This window comes from Cnephaeus nilssonii, assembly GCF_951640355.1.
Source record: "Cnephaeus nilssonii genome assembly, chromosome: 4".
Taxonomy (NCBI): Eukaryota; Metazoa; Chordata; class Mammalia; order Chiroptera; family Vespertilionidae; genus Cnephaeus; species Cnephaeus nilssonii.
In genome coordinates this window covers 59,671,899-59,696,631 of record NC_137075.1, presented here as the reverse complement: position 1 = coordinate 59,696,631, position 24,733 = coordinate 59,671,899, and the positions used below count along the sequence as shown (strand labels likewise).

Here is a 24,733-nt window from a genome sequence, read left to right as displayed (position 1 = left end):
TTTATAAACAGAAGCACTTTGTGCCAATTTTAGAAACATTTAGAGAGGAGATCATAAAGCCTGAAAAGTACTCACATCCTATTATAATTAATGAACAATTAATTGTGCAATAAACAGACTATTAACCACCATTTCATTATTAAATATATGGCTATCACTATACAGACTGTGGATAATTGAAAAACATTTTTCAGTATTAAAACCTGGTATAACTGTGTGGTCAATGTAGATATTGTGTCTTGCATTATCTACATAATTGTCTCTAGTTTCCATTTTAATTTGCAATCTATATGGCAGTTATCAATTTTTAAACTGTTCTCATTATATAAGTGGTGTTTTTTTCCCCCAAATGTTAAGTTCCTGTCCCCTACAAAAGACAAAAGATTTACAAGAGGTGTGGTGAAGGCTTGAGGCAGGGAAGGGTGTGGGGTGGAGGGGATCTACAATGGGGTTGGGGAAGGGGATATCTGTAATACTTTCAACATTAAGGATAAATTTTTAAGAAAGAAATGCATAGACAACAATAATAAAATCCAAATATAGACTCCAAGGTTAAATTCTAATCTATCAGGACATTCTCTTAATTTAGGGTGAGGAGCAACACATTTCTGTGACAATTCATTAGTTTTTTAATTTAAAAAAATCACCATGACATTTTCAAAATAGCAAGGTCTTGGCCAGAGCATCAAGCATTGAAGGAAAATTCTTTTCATTCATAAAATGAAGGGGATAAAGCCTTTCCAAATCAGGGAGGGAGGGAAGGATATCCCATTGAATTTAGAGAAGTGGAATGAAGTGGTAAAAATTATATTTAATACTAGAGGCCCAGTGCATGAAATTTGTGCACGGGGTCGGGGGGGGTCCCCTCAGCCCAGTGTGCACCCTCTCCAATCTGGGACATCCCTCTCACAATCTGGGACTGCTGGCTCCTAACTGCTCACCTGCCTGCCTGATCACCCCTAACTTCCTCCCCTGCCAGCCTGATCACCCCTAACCACCTCTGCCTTCTGGCCCGATTGCCCCTAACTGCCCCCCCTGCCAGCCTGGTCACCCCTAACTGCCCCCCCATCAGCCTGGTCGCCCCTTACTGCCCCCCCTCCTGCCAGCCTGGTCACCTCCTACTGCCCCCCTCTGCTGACCTGGTCGCCCCCAACTCTACCCCCTGCCAGCCTGGTCATCCCATGCAGGCTGCTGTTCAGTCGTTTGGTTGTCCCTCACTAACCCCCCTGCCAGTCTGGTTGCCCCACGCAGCCTGCTGTTCTGTCGTTACTGTAACAGAGTCCCGGACAGTTTGCATATTCCTCTATTATTAGTATAGATTTTTAAAGATAGAGTGTTTTCAAGATTCAAAGTAAACATTTAGACCCATGAAAACACATTTCTTGGCACATGCACGCCATGAATAGAACAATCCCAAATGCCACAACACCCTGGCTATGGAGGTCTTGAGCTCCCAGACCCACTGGCAAAACCACCTTTGAGGTCCTTGTCCCAACTCCCTTCACATGGGAGCTTCCAGCTTCTGCATCTGTTGGATTTGTTTCTGTAGCTGGTCCTTGTCCAGTTTCATCTTGGCTTCAAGAACTTGCCTGAGGGATCCTATGCTTTCATAGATGGCTGTAAACCCTTTAAGAGGTAAATTCACAAGAGTTAATATTAAAAAACAATGCTGTATCAAATTCTACAGCATACTAGTATAGTCATAGTTGATTTGGGCAAACATTATCAGTAGATGCTAAAACTGCTGGAGTAAAACTTTGATGGGAAACAGGATAGTTACATAGTTTCACAGTATCTCCCTACAGATTACTTTTTAAAAATATTTTTTTTTATTGATTTTAGAGCGGGAGAGATAGAAACATCAATGATGAGAGAGAATCACTAATTGGCTGCCTCTTGCACACCCCACACCAGAGATCGAGCCTGCAATAAGACCATGTAACCTGACTAGAATCAAACCATATCCTCCTGGTTCATAGGTCAACACTCAACTACTGAGCCACACCAGCCAAGCCAAATTACTTTTTAATTATCAAGGGGAAAGGAATTATTACAATGGAGAAATCTGGCAGCTAGACTTTAATCAAGTGATCAAAGCTAACTGCATTGATACTGGGAGAAACCCACATCACGTACCCCCTGATAAGGTACCCTGGGAAGGACACATTCCTCTGTGACATTTCTGTCCAAAACCTACAACCTGAATATAATTGAGAGGAAGAAAACAGACCCAAACTGTGGGACATTCCACAAAATATTGGCCTGTGCTCTTTAATGATGTCAATATCACTGAAGAACTGATCCATATCAAATGAGAGTAAATAAAGAAGCATGATAACTGTGATTCTGAATTAGAACCAAGACCAGGGAATGTTTGCTATAAAGCCAACAATGGTTAAAGTTGAAAATTGAATATTAAAACATATTTCATCAATATTATGTTGTCCTATAGTTATTTAAGAGAATGTCTTTGTTCTTATGGTATATAGCTTAACATAATAAAGGAATAACAAAGCATCATAACTTCTGCAATGTACTCCCAAATAATTTAGAAAAAAATTATATTCACACACACACACACACACACACACACACCCCACACACACCCAGAAAGAGATTAAGCAAATTTCCAAAATATTAACAACTAGAGGCCCGGTGCACGAAATTCGTGCACAGGTAGGGTCCTTAGGCCTGGCTGGTGATCAGGGCCAATTGGGGCCATCCGGCTGCCAGCCGGGGCCTTCCTTCATTCCGTGCCACCCCCTGGTGGTCATCACACGTCATAGTGAGCAATCAAACACCCGAGGGGACACTTTGCATATTAGCCTTTTATATATATATATATATAGATTGGTTAATCCAGATTAAAGGTATATAGAGGTTTTTTTTAACTGTTCTTACAGTTTTTCTAAATTTTAAATTAGTCCAAAACAAAAAGATAGAAAATGAAAAATTTCCCCATTGAAAGAGCATTTCATATTATTCTGTATTCCTATTGGTTTTTAAAATAAATGTTTTAAAGGTCTTGTCTTCATTACTAAATTTAGAATTTTCTCTCAGAAAATTTTCTTTATATAGCAATTCATGAAAGACAGGTAAAAATATTACTTATTAAAAATTCTGTTCTATTGAATGGAATGAATATATTATAAATTAAAAGAGTAGGTTATAAATCAGCATGCATAGCATGAGCTTTCATATGAGACAGTACATTAATGTATATCCTATATGTATAGAAAGATATTTATAAAATGACCTCTGTGTAAAAGAAGGTACAAGTATTTTTAAAATGTTTTGTGCTTTATGATTTTCCATTAAGAAATGTATTGATTTTGTAAGAAAAAATTTAAATATTTTTAATCTTAAAAAGGTTCATATGCATTTCTTACTAGGTACTAAATGTTAAAAACCTCAATGGTATGTTGATTAAATCATAATAAATTTACTCAGGAAATGATACAAAGTTAAACATAGATGAAACATTCAAATACCATATTCTAATAGCCCAAAAGACCAAGAAAGAATCTTTATTTTTTTTATATTTATAAGTTCCTCGGTTCATAAATTTAATTGTGGCTTCTACTTAAATAAAACAATATACTTTGGTGGCAACAACAAACTTTTTCTTGGGGTATCTAAGTACTTTTATCTCCATGTGGCCAAAATACAACAATTCCATAGAAGGAAATTATAGAATCATGGAATTGGAAGGAGCTAGGAGAAAACTTAGTCCACCTTCTCACATTACAAGGCTGTTTTCTCTTTTCTGACCAGATCAGTGACAAAGAGCCTTCAAGCTCACCAAGCTACCTGTGTCGTTTTAGGACCCGTTAACTGAGGGTATAGTTGGTCCTCACTAACAATAGGTTCTGTGACTTTAAACAAAATGACAATAATGAAACTGACTTTTCCATAGGTTAATTGACATAAACAGGAGTTAAGTTCCTAGGGTATCTTATGAACGTTTTAACAAAATGACCTTATTCCAAGACCTGCTGTACTTCTGCCTCAGGTTGAGTTAAAATCTGTCTTCAGGGAGAACCAAGATGGCAGCATAGGTAACTGCCTATATTCGCCACCTCCCACAACCGCATCAAAATCACAACTAAAATACAGAACAACCATCATCCAGAACCACCTAAAAGCTGGCTGAATGGAAGTCCTGCACTAGAGAAGTAAAGAAGAAAGCACATTGAGACTGTCAGGAGGGGGGCAGAGGCGCGGAACTGGCTGGACCAGTACCCACGTGTTTTTAATTGGGAGGGAGATCATCTCTGCAGAGACCACCCATGAGGAGTAAGGGGTCCCATCCCCACACCAGACCCACAGCCCAGGCTCCCAGAGCTGGGAAATGAGGTCCCCATAACTATGGGCTCTAAAAACCAGTGGTAATTGGGACTCTGTGGCATGGAGACTGCTGGAGACCCAGCTGTTCCTCTTAAAGGCTGGCCACATGAAGGAACTTACAAAGTACTGCTTACTCTGAGCTCCAGGGTGAGGCTCTGGGGGACACAGACACATACAAGGAGAAACTGGATTGTCTGGCATCAGAGCTGGAACTCAGGGCGGCTTTCTCCCAGACGGAGGTGCTTGCAAGGGTCAGTGTTCCTATAATGGGGCCTCCCCAGTGGCAGGGCTGACTGGCAGCCATTTCTGTTTGCTCCGCTCAAGTGATTCCTTGAGACCCTGCTCCATCCAATTTACAGCCTCACTCAACTTGTGGACAGTGGCTTTTGGTATGAATGGCCTGTCCTTGCTCAGGCTACAGACTTTGCTAAAATCTCTCAAACAAGCTGCAGCTGGGTCAGGGAACCCCAAACCTATCAATAAGAGGCCCAAGACCCAGCATTAGCACCAGCCTGCCTTGCTTAACACTTCTAAACCTGATACAAATAGGAGGAATCTGCAGATCTCTCTGTAGTTCCTGCTGGGTGGCCCCAGGCAATGGCTGACCTTGCACCTTCCTGGAGACCCAAGAGCCAGTATACCCATTGGTCAGTGTCAGATCATACTAGATTATAACTCTACCCATCCATGAGTGACACACTCAAGGGGCAGACTCAGTGAGCACCAAAGCCCCAGTGAAGCAAGCCCTGCTCCATAGGGGTGTCTCTTGCATAGCAGCTCTCCCCCTGTAGTTGCAGCTGGTCCCCACAGCCAATTTGGCCTGGAGATCAATTCCTCCCAATGATACCAACAGCAATCAAGCCTCAACTACAACACAACTGTGCACACAGGCCACAAAAGGGCACACCTAGAGTGCCCAGCTCAGGTGACTGGGGAGGCTAACCCACTGGGCCCTATAGGACACCTACAACACAAATCCACTCTACCAACTCAAGGAGACATAGAAGCTCTACCCAATACATAGAAACAAACACAGGGAAGTAGTCAAAATGCAGAGACAAAGAAACATGCCACAAATGAAAGAAATGGAAGAAAGCAAGCTCCTGGATATAGAGTTCAAGACCATGGTTATAGGTTACTCAAGAATCTTCTTGTGGCCTCCAAGGGACTTAGTGAGACCTTCAAGGATCTTAGTGAGAATGCCAAAATAATGGAAAAGGACCAGTCAGAAATTAAGCATACACTGATGAAATAAAGAATAATATACAGGGATTCAAGAGTAGAGTAGAAGATCCTGAGAATCAAATCAAGTATTTGAAATATGAGGAAGCAAAAAACACCCAATCAGAAGAGCAAAAAGAATAAAAAAATATGAAGATAGTGTAAGGAGTCTCTGGGACAACTTCAAGCATACCAACATTCTCATTATGGAGTTGCCAGAAGAAGAGAGAAAGATACTAAAAACCTATTTGAAAAAATGACAGAAAACTTCCCCTACCTGATGAAAGAAATAGGCAAGCACAAAGTCCCAAACAAGAGGAACCCAAAGAGGACCACACCAAGAAACATCATAATTAAAATTCCAAGGGCTAAAGACAAAGAGAGAATCTTAAAAGCAGCAAGAGAAAAGCAGTTAGTTACCTACAAGGGAGTGCCAATACGACTGTCAGGTGATTTCTCATCAGAAATTATGCAGGCCAGAAGGGGGTGGCAAGAAATATTCAACATGATAAATAGCAAGGACCTACAACCAAGATTACTCTACCCAGCAAAGCCATCATTTAGAATTGAATGTCATATAAAGAGCTTCACAGACCAAAAAAAAAAAAAAAAAAAAAGCTAAAGGAGTTCATCACCACCAAACCAGTATTACATGAAATGCTGAAGGGTATTCTTTAAGAAGAGGAAGAAGAAGAAGAAAAAGATTAAAAAAATAAAAAATAAAAAGGCAATAAATACATATCTATCAACAATTGAACCTAAAAATCAAAATAAACGAATAAGAAATCTAATGAACACAATAAACTGGTGAATAAAATAAAATCAGAGGCATGGAAATGGAGCAGACTGATGATTCTCAAAGGGAAGGGCAGTGGGGGTATGAGAAGAGATTAACCAAAGATCTTATATGCATGTATGCATTACCTAAGGACACAGACAATAGAGTGGTGAAGGCCTGGGACAGGGCGGGAACTGAGTGGAGGGAGGCAATAGGGGGGCTGGGAAAGAGGGACATCTGTAATGCTCTCAACAATAGAGATTTTTTTAAATAAAATAAATAAATAAAATCTGTCTTCGGGTCACTTCCACTTACTGGTTCCAGTTCTGTATTCCTGACTCAGCGTGTAAATCTAATTCCTCCTTTTATGTCAGCCCTTAGAACTTGAAATCAGCTCTAACATTTTCTCCTAAACAAGTGTGAATTAATGGGCCCTGTTGACTTCCGAGTAGAGGAAAACAACTCATTACCATGATGGTCCTACTAGCAGTATACAATAAAGCCTTCAAAAGCCCCTCAAAGATATGTGCTTATTTATGAGACCTAGTGACCTTGGCTATGAACAGAAAGGAATCTGTACACAGCACTAAAAAGAAGTACTCATCAATTGTAAGCTAAGCAATCTTCATTTTGTTTGCTAGTCCCTCATGGTGGCTCTCTGTGTACTTGGTATTAAAATGATGTTTTAGTTGAATACAGCATAGCTTCTTAGAAAATCACCTAAGGCCATTTCACTGTTCTTGCCATTAGCCAGGGTCATGGGCAGTTGTAGGGAATACTAATTAATTGGTTCCTAGATCAAATAGAAAATAAACCATAGGAGCTGTTTTCAGCCTACCAGCATCAACTTCTGCTTTCATTTCCTTCATGTCCTCCGTCATCTGCAACTCCAGCTTGCTGATTCGCCCATGCACCTTCTCTTCTTCTTGTTTTGTTCTCTGCCCTTCCATATGCTTCTTCTGACTCTCTTCTATTTTGTCAAGTCTGGCTGACATCTGGCTGAGCTTCTTCTCCATGTCCCTTTCACTGGCTCCCTGAGATCCATGATAAGAATTGCACAAGATTACTCCAAAAAGAAAGTCTGTATGGCATTGGCATCAGCTATAATGTCTTTTAACAACAATCTGCAGGGAACGGAATCGCAAAGGTTGCTCGTTGGTCACCCTAAGATCCATGATTTCCTTTTTAACAGAATGCCAATTTACAGCTGGGTATAAGGTCACCCAGAATACAGATGACATTTTCTACTGTCTCCTGAGTTTGGGGTAGCCATATGATTAAGTTGTGGCCGATGAGATGCAAGTTCAAGTGTATATGGCAGTTTCCAGGAAAAGTTAAAAGACAGCTGAGACATGTCCTTCTTTCCCCTCTTCCTGGAATTCAGACAATGACTGGAGCTCCAGCAACCTTCCTGAACTATGAGGACAGGGGTCACTCTCTAGGATTGGCAATTATGCCAGGAGGATCCTGAGACTCTGAGGACTGACAAGCTACCACACTAGCCCAGACATCTTCTATGTGAAAGAGAAATAAACATCTATCTTATTAAACCCCATTATCCTGGGGTTTACTGTTAGTTATTAGACCAATCCTCATGTAAAAATAAGTGATCCAAAGACCCAGAGCCTACAAATGTATTAGCACAAATCTAAGTAAATCAATCAGTAGATCTGATAAAAATATGGAGGACACCTAAAGAAATATGTGATATGGTAAATATTCCCTTTCCTTCTTCCCTTCCCTTCCCTTCCCTTCCCTTCCCTTCCCTTCCCTTCCCTTCCCTTCCCTTCCTTTCCCTTCCCTTCCCTCCATGCTTCATTTTTATGGGAATCTGTCTGCAAGCGAGCTCTGGAGGCCAGGACCACAAACTCCAAGCTGAAAGTGGGTGGGCTATGGCATGACAAAGTTCTCACAATGCTGTTCAATGCAGAGTCTGCAATTCAACAGCTGGGCTTTCAGAGAGCAGAGCTAGAGATGCAAACTGCACCAGTCACTTCTGCTCCATCAACGTTCGACAGGAGGAAGCAGTTCAAGAAAGGAGAAGGGAGAGGGAGATGCTTAGGCTAAATGACCAAACCCAAAAGCTGCCTGCCAAGCACCGGTTTCAGAGTTTACTGATTTTGAATCCTATCTATGCAAGGCTTTCTCAATATGGTGTTTGAGCAGTTCTGCACACCTGAGTCCTCTGGAAGAGTGGGGCAAAAGGACAAGGAAGCTGGAAAAGAAAACAGTGGATTCTCTTTACATGTTGCACCATGACATCTCATATTGCGGTTACAGTGTGACAGAGAGGCCTGGAGGGAGAAATCTAGTCAAGACTGGTTATACCCGGGCATGAAATTAAAACAAGCTAGGTTGAAGTCTGTAATTGTTTGATTTAGAAAAGCAGATGGACAATTTGGTTCATTAAGGTCTTCACTTAAATTCATCTTAGCTGAAGCTATTCAAGTTTTCTACGTAGCCTTTGTTAACCAAAACGTATCAGAGTGCTCCATCTCTTTATGACAAAGAACCAATATGAACCATGAAATGGATTCTAAGGCAAGCATTGGAACAGCCTAATGTGGTGCTAAATGAAGCGATGATAAATTACTAGGTATTACTCAAACATTGCAGACCCAGAGCAAATGACCATGTTATTGCTAAACATCAATACCTACACTGTTTTCCTTAACAACCAAGGAGAGCTGATCGATTTTCTGTAAAAGTTCTTTTTCTATCCGTTCCTGTTCCTGATGCAACCAATTCCGAGCAGATAAAATCTGGTTACTGAGTTCCTCGATTGTACCTTTAAATCTAAAATAAAAGAATCAGCAAGTTAGATGTAAAACAATTCAAACAATCTCAGTCTCCGATTATCAAATTTCTCATAAATATGTCAGCATTAAACTGAGCCCACTCAGAATTACATGCTTACCTTTTCTTAGACTTGCATTTAGCACTGTTTTGGGAAGGGGTTTGAGGAAGATGATATAACAGAAAAGCACCTGACAATACTTCCTACTCATGAGGAGCTGACAGTGTGGGCACGGAGGTGTCAGAGTCACACAAAGCCACACCGGGTGCTAATCTTTGCAGTTCAGAGGGTCCCCAGGGCTCCTGGCTCAAAGGACACTGTCCTGGAACCCCTCCTAACACCCCTATTTCTCTGGGCTCTCCTCATTCTCCCTTTTATCTCCCAGAACTGGAGCTTGGCTCCCTTTTTCTTTAATAGTCTCCAAATTTCTCTTGCCTTCACACAGATAATTTAAATAAAAAAGAAACGTGAAATAAAAAACATAACCCAATCCTCTAGTCCTCTAGTCCTCTCCCTTTCCAAATACCTTAAAACAGTGGTCAGCAAACCACGGCTCGCAAGCCACATGCGGCTCTTTGGCCCCTTGAGTGTGGCTCTTCCACAAAATACCATGGCCTGGGCGAATCTATTTTGAATAAGTGGTGTTAGAAGAAGTTTAAATTTTAAAAATTTGGCTCTCAAAAGAAATTTCAATCGTTGTACTGTTGATATTTGGCTCTGTTGACTAGTAAGTTTGCTGACCACTGCCTTAAAATAACACTTCATACTTGCTGTTTTCCTTAATTACTTTATTATTATTTTATTATGAAATGTAATGAAAATACAAAGAAATACATGTGACAAAAGAATCTAAATGATAACAAAATAAATACCCACTGTGATAAAAACCCCTAATTATATGCAGTCTGTTTGCCTCTTCTTCCCTATTAAGAAACCCTCAAATGTAAACTGGTTACATGGCTGCCTAGCCAGAGACTACATTTCCCAGCCTTCTTTGCAGTTAGGTGTGGTCATATGACTAAGGTGGATAATTGGACACATGTAGAAGTGGTAAGTACAACTTCCTGGTCATTAAAAACAAAGCTCTTTGGCCTTATCTGGGCAGGAAGCCAAGCCAGCAGCTCCACCTATCTGACCAGGAAGACTGACCACAGAACACAGCAGCTTTACAGAATTTATTTATTCTAACAGTTTTTTGGTGCAGTCTTTAGAGTTTTCTATATATAAGATCATGTCATTTGCAAATAGGGATAATTTTACCTCTTTTTCTCTGATTTGAATGTCTTTTGTTTCTTTTTCTTGCCTAATTTCTCTGGCTAGGACTTCCAGTACCATGATAAATAGAAGTGGTGAGAGTGGGCACCCTTGTCTTGTTTTTTATCTTAGAGAAAACACTTTTAGGTTTTCATCATTGAGTATGATGTTAGCTGTGGGCTTGGGGTATATGGCCTTTATTATGTTGAAGTACATTCCTTCTATACACCATCTGTTAAGAGTCTTTATTATGAAAAGATGTTGAAATGCTTCTTCTGCATCTATTGAGATGATCATGATTTTTATCCAACATAATGTGGTATATCATGTTGACTGATTAGTGTATATTGAACCATCCTTGCATACCAGATATACATCCTATTTAATCATAGTATATGATTCTTTTTATGTACTCTTTAATTTGGTTTGCTAGTATTTTGTTGAGAATTTTTGCATTTATGTTTATCAGGGATATTTTATATGTGGCTTTGGCATCAGGGTAATGCTGGCCTCATAAAATGAGTTCGGAAGTGTTCCCTCCTCTTCAATTTTTTGAATGAGCTTGAAAATGATTGCCATTAATCATTCTTTAAATATTTGGCAGACTTCACCCATGAAGCCATTTGGTTCTAGGCTTTTATTTGTAAGGAGGTTTTTGATTACTGATTCAATTTTCTTCCTTATTACTGGTCTGTTCAGATTTTCTATTTCTTCATAACAGTCTTGGTAGGTTGTATGCTTCTAGAAATTCATAGATTTTTCCCCCCCTAGGATATCCAGTTTGTTGGCATATGATATTTCATAGTAGTTTCTTATGATCCTTTGCATTTCTGTGGTATCAGCTGTAATGCCTCCTCTTTCATTTATAATTTTATTTATTTGAGTCCTCTTTCTTTTTTTCTTAGTTAGCCTAGCTAAAGTTTTATCTATTTGGTTTATCTTTCAAACAAACCAACAATTAATTTTGCTTATTTTTCCCATTGTTTTTCTATTCTGTATTTCATTTATTTCTAGTTTAAGCTTTATTGTTTCTTCCCTTCTACTATCTTTGAGATTAGTTTGTTATTCTTTTTCTAATTCCTTGAAGTATAAAGTTTGGTTGTTTATTTGAGATCTTTCCTTTCTCATAATGCAGACATTTACCTCTGTAAATTTTCCTCACAGAACTGCTTTTGCTGCACCCCATACATTTTAGTGTGTTGTGTTTCCATTTTTTTTTTTCAAGATTTTAAAATTTCCCTTTTGATCTTCTTTGACATATTGGTTTTTCAGGAATGGGTTGTTTAACTTCCAATGTTCCTCCTGTTATTGATGTCTAATTTTACACTATTATGGTAAACAAAAAAAGATACTTGGTTTTATTTCAATCTTTAATTTGTTAAGACTTATTTTGTGGCCTAATAATATATGCTCTATCCTAGAGAATGTTGTGTGCACTTAAGAAGAACGTGTATGCCCTGACCGGTTTGGCTCAGTGGATAGAGCTTTGGCCTGCAGACTGAAGGGTCCTGGGTTCGATTCCAGTCAAGGGCATGTACCCTGGTTTCAGGCACATCCCCAGTACGGGGTGTGCAGGAGGCAGCTGGTCGATGTTTCTCTCTCATCGATGTTTCTGGCTCTCCATCCCTCTCCCTTTCTCTCTGTAAAAAATCCATAAAATATATATTTTAAAAGAAAAAAGAAGAAGAACGTGTATTCTGCAGCTGTTGGATAGAATGTTCTGTATGTCTGTTAGGTCTCTAGTTGGGCAGAACTGCTGTCCACGCTCTGAAGGAGTGGAGACCACCAGCTGGGCTCCCTGTCCATGTAGGGCTACTTGATGGGCTGCATAGTCCTAACTGAGCTCTGCAATTACCTCTGGTTGGGTGGGGTTGCAGGCTGTGTTCCCTGGCAGGGTGGTGCTGCTGGCTGGACTCTATGATCGGGCAGAGGTGCAGGCTGGGCTCCACAACTGTACCTGATCAGGTGGGGCCCCAAGCTGTGTTCCCCAGCTCCACATTCAGGCAGGGCTACAGGCTGGGATACATGATCAGACAGGGCCTCAGGCTCTGCTCCACGATTTAGCAGGCTGCCGACTGTGCCTCATAGCTGACTGAGGTCACTAGCCAGGCTCCCTGGTCAGGCGTGGCCACCAGCTGTACCTAGCAGTTGTGTGGAGCTGGAAACTGTGCTCTGGGGTCAGGAGGAGTTGTTGTCTGGGCTCCCCGGTCAGGTAGAGCTGCAGGCCATGTTCTGCTTTTGGGCAGGGTTGTTGGCTGGGTTCCGGGCCTGGGCAAGGCTGTGCTCAACCATCATGTGGGGCCATAAGCTGGGCTCCAAAGCTGCCTAGGGTCACTGTTCAGGCTCCCTGGTTAGGTGTGGTCAGAGGTTATAGCAATTATTATATTTCGTAGAAGTTCTAATTGGTTGTTTAAATTCTGATTGGTTAGTTTTGATCATCTCGTATCCCTTAATCATACTTTCAAAATATGCGTGTGAATACTCATACATACATACACACATGAATTCTTATTCTACCCAATAATTCCTATACATGCAGTATTCAGAAGCCTGATTCTGTTTTTTGTTGTTGTCGTTGTTGTTTCTTCTGACTCAATCAGTTGTGTGGCTTTTCCCTTGTGTTGTTGCACAATATTTGACTGTAAATTCATGTTTCTTGGGACTTCCTTTGTCTGTGGGAAGATTTGAAGACTGAAGATTTGCATTTGCTTCTGCCAGGAATCTCAGGGTCATTCTAAGACGGTTACAGAGACATATGTGATGATACCATAGTTCCTGTGGTTTTCTAGCCCTCTGGGTAATGGGAACTACCATTCTAAATCTATATAAAGCTTGTGTTATGATCCTGATACTCACGACTAGCTTTTACTCCTCTACCCAGAGGCAAGTATAGACAGGAAGTTTCCTTGTGATCTCTGTGGACTTTTCCCAGTTCATCCAGCAGGGGTTCACCTTTTGGGTCTCCAATACGTCCCCTACCCCACAGAGGCCCCAGGCTGTGCCTGCTTGCCTCCGTGAACAGCCTTGTGTGTACACTTCTAGACTGCAAGTTGTAGGAAGGAAAATAAAGATGCTCATGTCTGCTGACTAGTAAAATACTAACAGATTTCTTTTGTTCCTGTGTGATCAAAGAAAGAGGACTGGGGAGATCTTTCTGTGCTTGGCCAGCTTATAGAATCTATGAGAAATGGTGACATAACTCAACAATTATTTAAATACAGGCAATGAGAGGAAAGAAAATGTGGTTTTCACAGGTAAATTCCTGTTAATTTGGAAACAATCCTGAAATAGCATTAAACATGGAGACAAAGAGATGTAAAGATCCAGAGAACATTTAATTTAAATTTCCACAAGCCTCTAACAAAGTTCCATCTTTTAAAAATGTATTGTCAAATATACACATATGTATACACACACATACATACACACACACAAGGACGCACACACATACACACACTGAATGGCCAGATTATTATGATCTCTAAACGCATAATAATCTGGCCACTCAGTATATATCCTATATAATAAAAGGCCAATATGCAAATTGTCCCCTTGACCAGGAGTTCGACCAGCAGGCAGGCCGGCCAACCACCCATGTCCCCTCCCCCTGGCCAGGCTGGCCGGACCCCACCCATGCACGAATTCATGCACCGGGCCTCTAATACACACACACACACACACACACACACTGAGTGGCCAGATTATTATGTGTTCAGAGATCATAATAATCTGGCCACTCCGTGTATATAGTCAATGCTGGCTCTGCTTTGGCAGGAAAATGTGAGGTCAGGAAGCTTCACGATGGGAAAAGGTGTATGGTTTTGTGACTGAGCAGAAGATGAGCTTCACTGCAGGCAAGTACAGTCTAAGGGTCACTATAACAAAATGTGGAAGTGTAACAAATTATAGGGCACCGACTAGATAGCACAGGATCACCCTGGGGCAGGCCTCTCCCTCCTACACTGCTGAAACGGTGCCCCTAACTGATGTCTCCATCTCTGCTTTGGCCCCTTGTGACCCATTTCCAACTGCAATCAAGGCCATTGAAAAAAATTATGTACATATCACTTTATCCGCTTAAAATCTTCCAGTGGCTCCTTATTGCTCAGTGATGGAAAGTCCCGGCCGTGGTCTACAAGGCCCGGCCAGCTGGCCCGCCTCCTCTCCAGCCTTGCCTCTCTGTTCCAGCCACCTTGGCCATCTGGCAGTTTCTATACGCCACATGTCTCCCAAGATAGGCTCTTCCATCCTGCATGTTCTCACCTCTCTCTTTACCCAGTGAATTCCGCTCATTCTTCATCTCTTACTCCAAACATCGCCTCCTCAGGAAGGCCCCACACCCAGGCCTCTGTCACTCACTCTCATAGCACCACTGTATTAGCTTCCGGCGGCTGCTGTGACAAGTGCCCACAAACTTGGTGGCTAAAAACAACACGTTCATTTTCTGATAGTTCTGAGGGCCAGAGGTCTGAAATCAGTTTCACTGGACTAAAGTCGAGGTGTGAGCAGAGGTGGTTCCTTCTGGGGGCTCTGAGGGGAGAATCATTTTCTTGCCTTTTTCAGCTTCCATTGCGTGTGGCCCCTTCCTCCACCGTCAAGGCCCATGACTCCAATCTTGGCTTCCATGTCACATGGTCTTCTCTCTGACTCTGACCTTCCTGCCCCCTCTCATAGGGACTCTAAGGGTGACATCGGGTTCACCCAAATAATTTTCCCATTTTAAAATCTTAATCACATATCAAAGTCTCTTTTTGCCATGCAAGGTGCCCTATTCACAAGGGTTACATGGTGACCTTTGGGGGACCATTATTCATCCTACCACACCGTGTCCCTTTCTTCCAAAGCACTTATCACCATTAGCAATGATATAGCAAGTGCTTGTTGCGGTCATTATTTAATCCATGCTCATCAACACCCTAGACCAGTGGTCGGCAAACTCACTAATCAACAGAGCCAAATATCAACAGTACAACGATTGAAATTTCTTTTGAGAGCCAAATTTTTAAATTTAAACTTCTTCTAACGCCACTTCTTCAAAATAGACTCGCCCAGGCTGTGGTATTTTGTGGAAGAGCCACACTCAAGGGGCCAAAGAGCCGCATGTGGCTCGCAAGCCGCAGTTTGCTGACCACGGCCCTAGACTATCAGCTACACAAGGACAAGAATCATCTGTTTCTCTTCATTACTGATCCTCAGCACCTTGGCCAGTGCTCAACTATGAATGGATGGATGATTATCCAACCAAGAAAACAAAAATGAGGCAGGTGAAGCAACAGCATGCTGCACAGATACTTTTCCTTTCAACTTCCAGTACGGTTGTCACTTTGTTTATGCAATAAATAAGTAAGAGGGGGAAACTGTAGTATTGAATAAGTTCATAAAGAACTCCTACCATTAGAAATAAAATGTTGATAAGTTGATTACTTACTTAGTATCCAAGAGCTGAAGCTGGTGGTTACTATCTCTGTGGGACATCTTCAGTTTGGTGCTTTGCTCGGATATTGACAAGTCCACTCTGTTCAAAAGCTGAGAAATCTGGAAAAGAGACTTTGTGTGGAATATCACATCGAGCCTTTTCAGAGGTCATTCCAGAAACCATTTTGTAAGCTATATTCCAGACAAATGGCACGAAGATTCAGTCTAATTTAATACAGTCATTAAGGACTTCACCTCATCTCTCCTCTTCCGTTTTCTTTCACGTGCCCCATCAAAAAGCAAGGCCAGCAGCACTGCCAAAATGTTCCCTGTGCGCTGAGCACTGAGCTACAGAGCTCTGATGAGCAAGCCCAGTTTCTGCCCAGGAACACTACTGCCACCTGCTGGCACAAAATATAGTGACTTTTATTCTGAAATTTCTACCAGGAACGTAGCTGCTAGTCACAGAGTATGGAATTCTTATCACTTACAAAATCCATTAAGGTCCCAGATTTACCTCTGTATTGTTTAGTTACCAGAAAACATAATTTATAACTATGCATCCCTCCCACTCCTTTCTCCTAATGCCTACCCATTCCCCTTGTCTTTTTACTACCATTTAACATAAAACGAGTGCTATAGGAAATGTCTTAATTTTCTGCAATGGTCCTTAAAGATTCATGAAACAAGTATGTTTCAGATCCAGAACAAAGAAAAAATATATCTCCTTTTATGGATTTCTATATGTATTACACTTGGCTTGGCTATCAGAAAGCTGCATATTTCCTTAGCATTTATTTTCTGATATAATCATTTTATCCTCACTCATTCTGTGATAAAAGGATTGGACTTGTCATTTTATTCTTCTTTTCGTGGTTTTATAATGTCTGTGCTTTTCACATACGCAGATATACCTACTTATTGGATGTAGTTAGGACACAAGTCTTGTTAATCCAATAAGTTGACCAGATGCCCCACTTCCCTGGCATAGTCCCCCTTTAAATTAAGAAAAGCAAGCAGAGCACACACTGTGGGGAAGTCCCAGAAAGACAGGCCCCATTATGGCAAAGGGAAAGTTGTAAATGGCCAAAAAGCAAACTGTTAAATGCCAAGAATTTTGCTCTTTGAAATTAACTTGTAAATTTCAAGGTGGAATACTGAAATTCCACTAGCCGGCCTATCCTCCAGCTTTGCCCTAATTTCTTCCCACATACAGACTATGGATGCACCAGCACATGCGATGAGTCCCGGTGAATATAGCAACCTTTTCTCAGACCCCAAATTGGGACGACCGGCATGTAAAAAAATGCTGATCACTTACCTGTGCGAGAGGTAGTTTTGGAGTTATAATTTGGAATGTAGTAATTGTTTTCAGAATAAAGGGAGAGAATCTTTGGAATTAGGACTGTACCGAAAAATCCCGGTGATTTGGTTGCCCTACTCATGAAGCGCCACTCCAGTGACGCAGAAGGAAGGAAGGAGCAGAGAAAAGAGATAATGCTTATGCCGGGTGCCCGAGCTAGTTTCCCCTGTAAAAGATAGGCCGCACCATGGTACTCTTAGCTAAGAACAACGACCCCTTTTAAACGGCTACCTGAAACAGGTCATACCTGTCCCTCTGCGTCCTTGATCTTTGTTTCCAAGATAAGTTTGGCAGCTTGCTGTTCTTTGTTCAGGTGCTGAAGGCCCTCATAGGTTGATTTGTGCTCCGCGGAGAGTCTGGCGATGCTGGCGTCACATCTATCCAGGCAAACAACAAAGCTCATTCTCATTCAAGTTTCAAAACAAGGGCTCGGGCTCCCTTGCACGCTCTACCATGCATGACCCCCCTCAAAGGAACTGCGCGATGAGCCCCTCTTTTTAACAGAGGCTCAAATGAATTCAGAGAGCTGCCCTCACTATGGTTTTTACGTTAAACCACAGGGGTGTGCTTAAAAAGACGCGAGATGTAACCATCAAAGGGCCTAAGGCTTACCATGATCATGACTACAAAACCGTATCTGCAGTGAGGGCCCAATTACAAAACACTACGGAGGGTGCGGATGTGGTCTGTCATCTTCAGAACCACCTCCGCCTTTTCGTGTGTGTGTGTGGGGGGGGGGAGGGCCCTTGCATTTGGAGGCAATTTCTACCACATTTGAAATGCTCCTCTTAACCTCTTAGCAAACCACCTAGAAGGCTGTCTGCTTTGAGGGGGTCCAGGGCCGGGGACGGCTCTGCAGCTGGTCCACGCTGCCAGGGAAGTGGCTCTGCCCCTGGGGCCTTAAACCCATTGGCAGTTCCAGTGGTGCTCCAAGTATCGGTGGCAGATACGCTGGGTACCAGCCTCTGTCCATGGGTGACAGACCTAACAGGAGGATCACAGGATAGATCCCGAGGGTTTTAGAGCAAAGCCATCCCTGTTCCAACACTCTCGGTCCTGCCTGGAGTAGAAGCTGCTGGCTTGCTACTGGGCGCTGGTGGAGACCGCATACAGGTGGGCACTGAGCGGCACTCCATCCTCGAGGGGAGGGGTACGGACAGACACCAAGCACGCACAGATCGCAAAGGCTACGCAAACTGCATGAGGCCCCACGCCCATGGCATCCAGCCCTGCTACTGTACCAACTCCCTTCAACTCACACCTGCGGCCTCTTGAGGAGTTTTCTGATGCCCAAGTGGACTGAGGGGAGAAAAGTCCGGCCTGATTTACAGATGGTCACGCCCAATAGGCTGGCACCTTCTAGAAGGCTGCTGACACTTAGAAGGCTGCTCAGGAGTGGTCCTAAGGGTGTTACAGAAGGGAAACCCTCACAGTGGGCAGAACTTCAAACAGTATATCTGGGGGTTCACTTTGCCTAGAATAAGAGGTGGCCAGACATTTATGGAAATAACTCATGGTGAGAGACTTAGAAAAAAGATATTGGAAGACTAGTGACAAGAGGAAGCACTCACACGAGTGGGCCACTCAGAGCCGACACGGCCTTTTTGCTCCTTGGGAATGCTCTCTGTACCTCCTCAGGGCAGGAGCCCCCAGCTGCACTTCCCGGATTCCCTCACTGGCGTGGTCTGATTTAGATCCCACCAGTGGAGGCACATGCAGGATGTGGAAGGTGGAAGAGAAGGGGAAGCCCTATTCCGCTCTGCAGCAGGGGGCAGGCAGGCGCCTGGGGGACTGCCAGGGCGGGGGGCGGGGGGGGGGCCGAGGAGTGCAGCCACTTCCAGGCACACTCCTGAAAACCCCTTACTTCCGTGCCGTAGCCAGCTGAGTCCCTTTCTGTGATTCTCACACTGCCTATTTTCCTGAAAGCCAGTAAGTTTCCTGCACTTTGCTTCCCCAAAGCTTCCAATGCTTTTGCAAGCTGTGATTTTCTATATGAAATCCCTTCCTGCTAAAATAGAGTGTTTTCTGTTTGCTTGAGTGAACCTATATGCATATAATCATTAAAATATCACATGAAAGCTTACAAAATATTAACCAACTATCTCTGGATCGTGTGTGGTTATTTTACTTTTCATTCTTTTCTGACGTGCACAACTTTCCTGCAATACATACATGTAATTTTTATAATCAGATAAAACAATTCCACAACGCAAATGTTTTGATCAATAGCCATGTACAAAGAATATGTTATAATGTTATGGAATTAGCACTATCCCACCATCTTTGCCTGGGCCCCCATGAAGCAGAAATAGGGCTGGGGTATAAGGAAGCCAGAGCTAGAGACAAGTGGGCTTAGGTCACTGTCATGAAAGGCAGGTCAGGTTCAAGGCAACATACAGTAAAGTGAAGAGGCTGTGGTTGGAACCCCCAGCCGCAATCCATTCATTCACTCAGGAAGTATTTGTAGAATGTCTACTATACCAAATATACCAAATACAGGGTGGTGAGAACTTTACCTCTCCAGTACATACACTATAGCAGTCTAGATTTTTAAACTATTATGCCACTACTACCAAATGTGATTCATTCTATACCTACATTTTCCTATTATTGATGGGGATGACATTTGACATCTGTTCACTATCCCCCTGATTCAGACAAATACGCTCAGAAGATTGTTTGGGAACTTGCTGAACAAGTCATAGATACTCACGAAGAACAACCTATGGCCAGTCACACTTTCAGTGAATCAGCAGTCTACAATCATCCTAAAAGCACCGAGGATGTGTTCTTTAAGATGCACATCTGCACTGAGGCCTGAACAAGGTTTATGGGCTATTCCCTAAAAGATGTAGACACCGAAAAGGGTCTCACTTTCTAAATCACATTGTCTATTTGCAATAAACTAACGAAAGTTAAATTATATCCCTCCAGAAACTGGAGAAAATAAAATATCACAGGGTTATGCTTTATAAGCCATAAATAAAAATTAGAGAGCATGCCAGTGCTTGGTAGGCTTCCTAATAAGCTATTAATATTTAACCAATTTACTAACCACTTTGTATTAAAATGTGGCAAATATGTTGTTCATTATATTCCATTAATGAGTGAGATCATGTGATATTTATCTTTCTCTGACTGTCTTATTTCGCTTAGCATAATGCTCTCCAGTTCCATCCATGCTGTTGCAAATGGTAAGAATGCCTTCTTTTTTCCCCGCAAAAAAAAAAAAAAATTACTGGCAAAGAATGAAAGAGAAATTATGTTAAGTGCTAAACTCATCAATGTCAAAACCTAGCACTGCTTCAAAGATCCCTTACCCTGCAGACTGTCATCACAGCTGTACCCATGAGCTAATCATCTTAATAAAGGCTGGTTTAAATGTAAAAATAATAATAAAAAAAGTAAAAAATAAAAAGAGCCTTAGGAAAAATTAGCAATAAAAATGTGTTAAGCACCATATGGATCAATGTATTTTGGGGAATGTGATAGAATTTTATTTTTTATTCTCTTAAGGTTATTTCTTTCTTTGAATAAAGAAATACAGTTTTAAAAAATGTTGCAAATAGGAACTACTACCTGGTATTTCAGTTAAACGTGGTGAACGACACACATGCCCTCATCCTGGCTCCCTCCTGGATATCTATCAAGATGACACCCAATGAGTTTTATTAAAAAAGGTATAAAGCCGAAGGGTAAAAAGGAACGGGAGAAAGTGGAAAGCAGAGAGATGGCACAGAAGATAGAGCAGAGTAAATGTTTTGCTGGTGTCAGAGGCTTGCTGGGGCTTTGTATCTGAGAACCAACAGTAGTAAGAAGAAATTTTAGTTCCCACAGGTCAAGAAGGGCATGAACTGGCTCCACTTATGACCAGGGTAACTGAACCAGAGACTTGAGTGGGGTTCCACCAGCTATGGAAAACACAACTGGGATCAAATAAGTTTAAAATAAATATATTTAAGAGACTACAAAATAACAAAGATAGATTAACATCCTTCAAGAGGATGCTAAATTAGTAAACAAACACAGGCAGAGATGAAAGAAGAATGAGTATGTAGGAGAAAAAATTAGAAATCCTGGGAATAAACTACATAGTTATCTTAATAGACCAGTCAAACTCTAGATTTAACATGACTGAAGATAAAGTCAGTGAATTAGAAGATAGTATCAAGGAGCTCACTCAGAATGCAGTAAAGGTAGACAGAGATTCAAAACATGAAAAATAGTTATAAAACAAGGAGGACAGATAAAGAAATGCTAACATAAGTCAAGGAGGAGTTGAGGAGTTTCAAAAGAAGGAAATGGCCCTGGTCAGTGTGGCTCAGCTGGGTGAGCATTGTTCCATGCACGGAGAGGTCACCAGTTCAATTCCGTCAGGGCACTGGCAGGTTGCAGGCTCTGTCCCCAGTAGGGGGCGTGCCGGAGGCTGCCGATGATGTTTCTCTCTCTCCGTCTCCCTTCCTCTCTCTCTAAGATAAAAAACACATTTAACAAAAACAAAAGAGGAGGAGGAGATGTAGAGAATGACAGAGATGCAATATTTGAGGTCTGAGTGCTGGCGATTTCATTACACTGAAGACAGACATGAATTTTAAAAGTATTTAATGAATACAAAGTAGGATAAGTAAAAATAAATGGAGCATGGTGAGATCCAGATAGCCCATAGTAAAGGTAACATCTTAAAAGCTACCAGAGACTAAAGACTGGTAATCTGCCAAAAAATGACTGTAAGAGCACACAACACATATGAGAAGACAATAGATATCACAAGATGACGGAGAAATGTATTTTACTTAGGGAAAATAACCTATCATCCAAGAACAAGTGTAAACTAAAGATAAGACAGTTTCAGGCATACGAAGATTAAGAAATGTATCGCCCACAGCCCATATGGAAGGAGTCTCTAAAAATGTACTTCTGTAAAATTAAAATCACACTGTTCGGTAGTTGTTTTGCTGCACATCATTATATTACTACAATGATAATTATTTTACAACAATGTATAAGAAAAGTCTTAAGAGGACAGACACCAGATTGTTAACATTAGTTATCTCTAAGGAGTAAAACAGAGATGGAGCTGGTGAGCCTTCATTTTCCATTTTATATATTTCATAGTGTGTCTGACTGTTTATTGCCAGCATATATTACTTATGTACTTTTATAAATAAAGGGGTAGGGTGGGCAGGGGAAGTAGAGAGACACACAGTGAGTGATACCAAAGCCTCTCATCAGAAAACATACACAGTGAAACCGACTTGTGTTTCTAATGTCAAAAACAATGTTATCCTTACTCTCAAATATTTCAGAAATAAATTTTACATATGAAAGGATAATAGAGTAAATGGGACAAAATGTTAACAAATGGTGAACCTTGCATATTTTTATAAGTTTGAAATTATATACATAAATATGTATTTACACATATAAAAATTATATACATATATTCATATATATATGTATATATATGTATATATATATATATATATATATATATATACACATATATATATATATATATATGGGGGAAAGCACTATTGCTATTTCAGCTGATATTGAATTAAAGACATCATTCTTGTCTTTTCAAAAAAACACTCCTAAAAGACAGCCTCAGCACTCTAACATAGCTGCATGCATGCTCAATAACTTTAGCTAAACAAGAATTTGCAATGAATCTGATCAGTTGTCCTATTTCATCCTTGATGTTTTATATTACAGATTCCAAATTTTTTCCCTTTTCGTCTTTTGGCAGCTATATCCCGGCTACACTTCCTAGTTCTGGCCATCAGGTGGCAGAATGACTCTACCACTTGGCCAACAGGGTCCCAAAGTCTAGCAACAGGTAAGACAGGCAACATGCTTACGCAGAACTTTTCTTACTGCTTGTGACATGGTGGCATAGTAACCAAAAGCAATGACATTTAAAACATTTTCTCGCCCTAACCGGTTTGGCTCAATGGATAGAGCATCGGCCTGTGGACTGAAGGGTCCCAGGTTCAATTCCGGTCAAGATCATGTACCTTGGTTGCAGGCACATCCCCAGTAGAGGGTGTGCAGGAGACAGCTGATCGATGTTTCTCTCTCATCGATGTTTCTAACTCCATATCCCTCTCCCTCCCTCTCTGTAAAAAAGCAATAAAATATATTTTAAAAAAACAACATTTTCTCATCTTCCATATCATAATAATTAATATATATGTATGTATGTGTAATAATTAATATATACTTATGTATGTGTGTGTACGTATACACACACGTATGTACTAGTAACTAGAGTACATATACATCTTTAAACCAATAAGTGCTGGCAATAATTTAATTGAATCAGATCACAGAGCAATGTATGTTCTAGGGCCCTTCAAAAACAGTAGAGCAATTAGCAGAGCCTAAGATGTGGGTGTGGTTCCTACAGAGGCAGACAGCTTAATAACGATCAGGGAAAGAGACAGAGAGCCTTGCTGAAAGCACTGTAATTGCAAGGTGACTTTGTACCTTCTGAGGAGTGACATCTGAGGCTAGTTACTGCAGGGGAAATAGACATCACTAAAATAGTCCAGCCAAGTCATTGAACAAACAACAACAACAAACCCAAGGGTGTGTGTCAGCATACCAGATTGTAGCACTCTATCACCTGAAATGCCCAGTTGTTAACAAAAAGCCCGAGACATGCGAAGAAACAGGAAAACGTGAGCTATACGCGGGGAAGGAGCAGACAGAAGCTGCCTGTGAAAGAGCGGATGTCAAATTTAAAAGACAAAGCTCAAGGCAGCCATTATAAATGTAGTCAAAGAAGCATACTTTAAAAAGTAAAGTATAATGACAATGTCTTATTAAATAGAGAATAGCAATAAAGAGATAAAATTTTTTAAAAATAGAACCAAATTGACCCAATTAAGGAAATGAAAACAGAATGGGGAAACTTTTTTCAAATATCCAATCAGAGAACTGCATCTGGAATATACAAAGAACTCCTACAATAATAAAGAGACAAATCACCCAATTTAAAAATGGGCACAAGTTCTACAAAGCAGAGACATCACCAATAAGCACATTAAATTGTGTTCAACACCATTAGTCATTAAGGGAAATGCAAATCAAAACCACATAATGCCACTTCACACCCCCTAGGTTGGCTGTAATAAAAAAGACAGACAAGTGTTGAATGCAGAGAAATGGGAGCCCTCATACACTGCTGCTGGCAGTAAAATGGTGCGGCCACTTTGGAAAACAGTCTTGACTGTTCTGTTCTTCAAAAGGTTAAATAGAGAGCTACCACATTACTCAACAATTACACTCCTAGGTATAAATATGCAAGAGAAATGAAAACATATGACCACACCAAAACTATGTGAATGTTCAGAGCAGCAATACACATCATCCCCAAAAGTCTTTAATCTGATGATATCCAATTTATCTGTTTTTTTCTTTGCACCTGGGCTTGCGTCCCTTGCGGAAATTTGCAAATCTGCCTTAGTATACCGATAATTCTCTAAGGCTCTGACACCATGCAAACAGACTTCATAGAGGAAAGTGGATATGGCCACTGAGTCTTGGAAAAATG

At 41.2% G+C, this 24,733-nt stretch overlaps 1 protein-coding gene across 3 annotated transcripts in view; it reads right to left on the bottom strand.

Annotated features, from left to right (window-relative positions):
* Nucleotides 1-1,169: 1,169 nt before the first annotated feature.
* The window catches only part of FAM81A (family with sequence similarity 81 member A), an 87,606-nt gene continuing 64,042 nt past the window's right edge, over nt 1,170-24,733 (bottom strand). For all 3 annotated transcript variants that reach the window (XM_079767973.1, XM_079767971.1, XM_079767972.1), the window contains exons 5-9: nt 17,423-17,552; nt 15,826-15,932; nt 9,007-9,142; nt 7,185-7,380; nt 1,170-1,626 (exon numbers count right to left, since the gene is read on the bottom strand). In XM_079767973.1, coding sequence (XP_079624099.1) covers nt 1,502-1,626; nt 7,185-7,380; nt 9,007-9,142; nt 15,826-15,932; nt 17,423-17,552 — 694 coding nt within the window. In that variant the 3' untranslated portion in view covers nt 1,170-1,501. The remainder of the gene's footprint in view (nt 1,627-7,184; nt 7,381-9,006; nt 9,143-15,825; nt 15,933-17,422; nt 17,553-24,733) is intronic.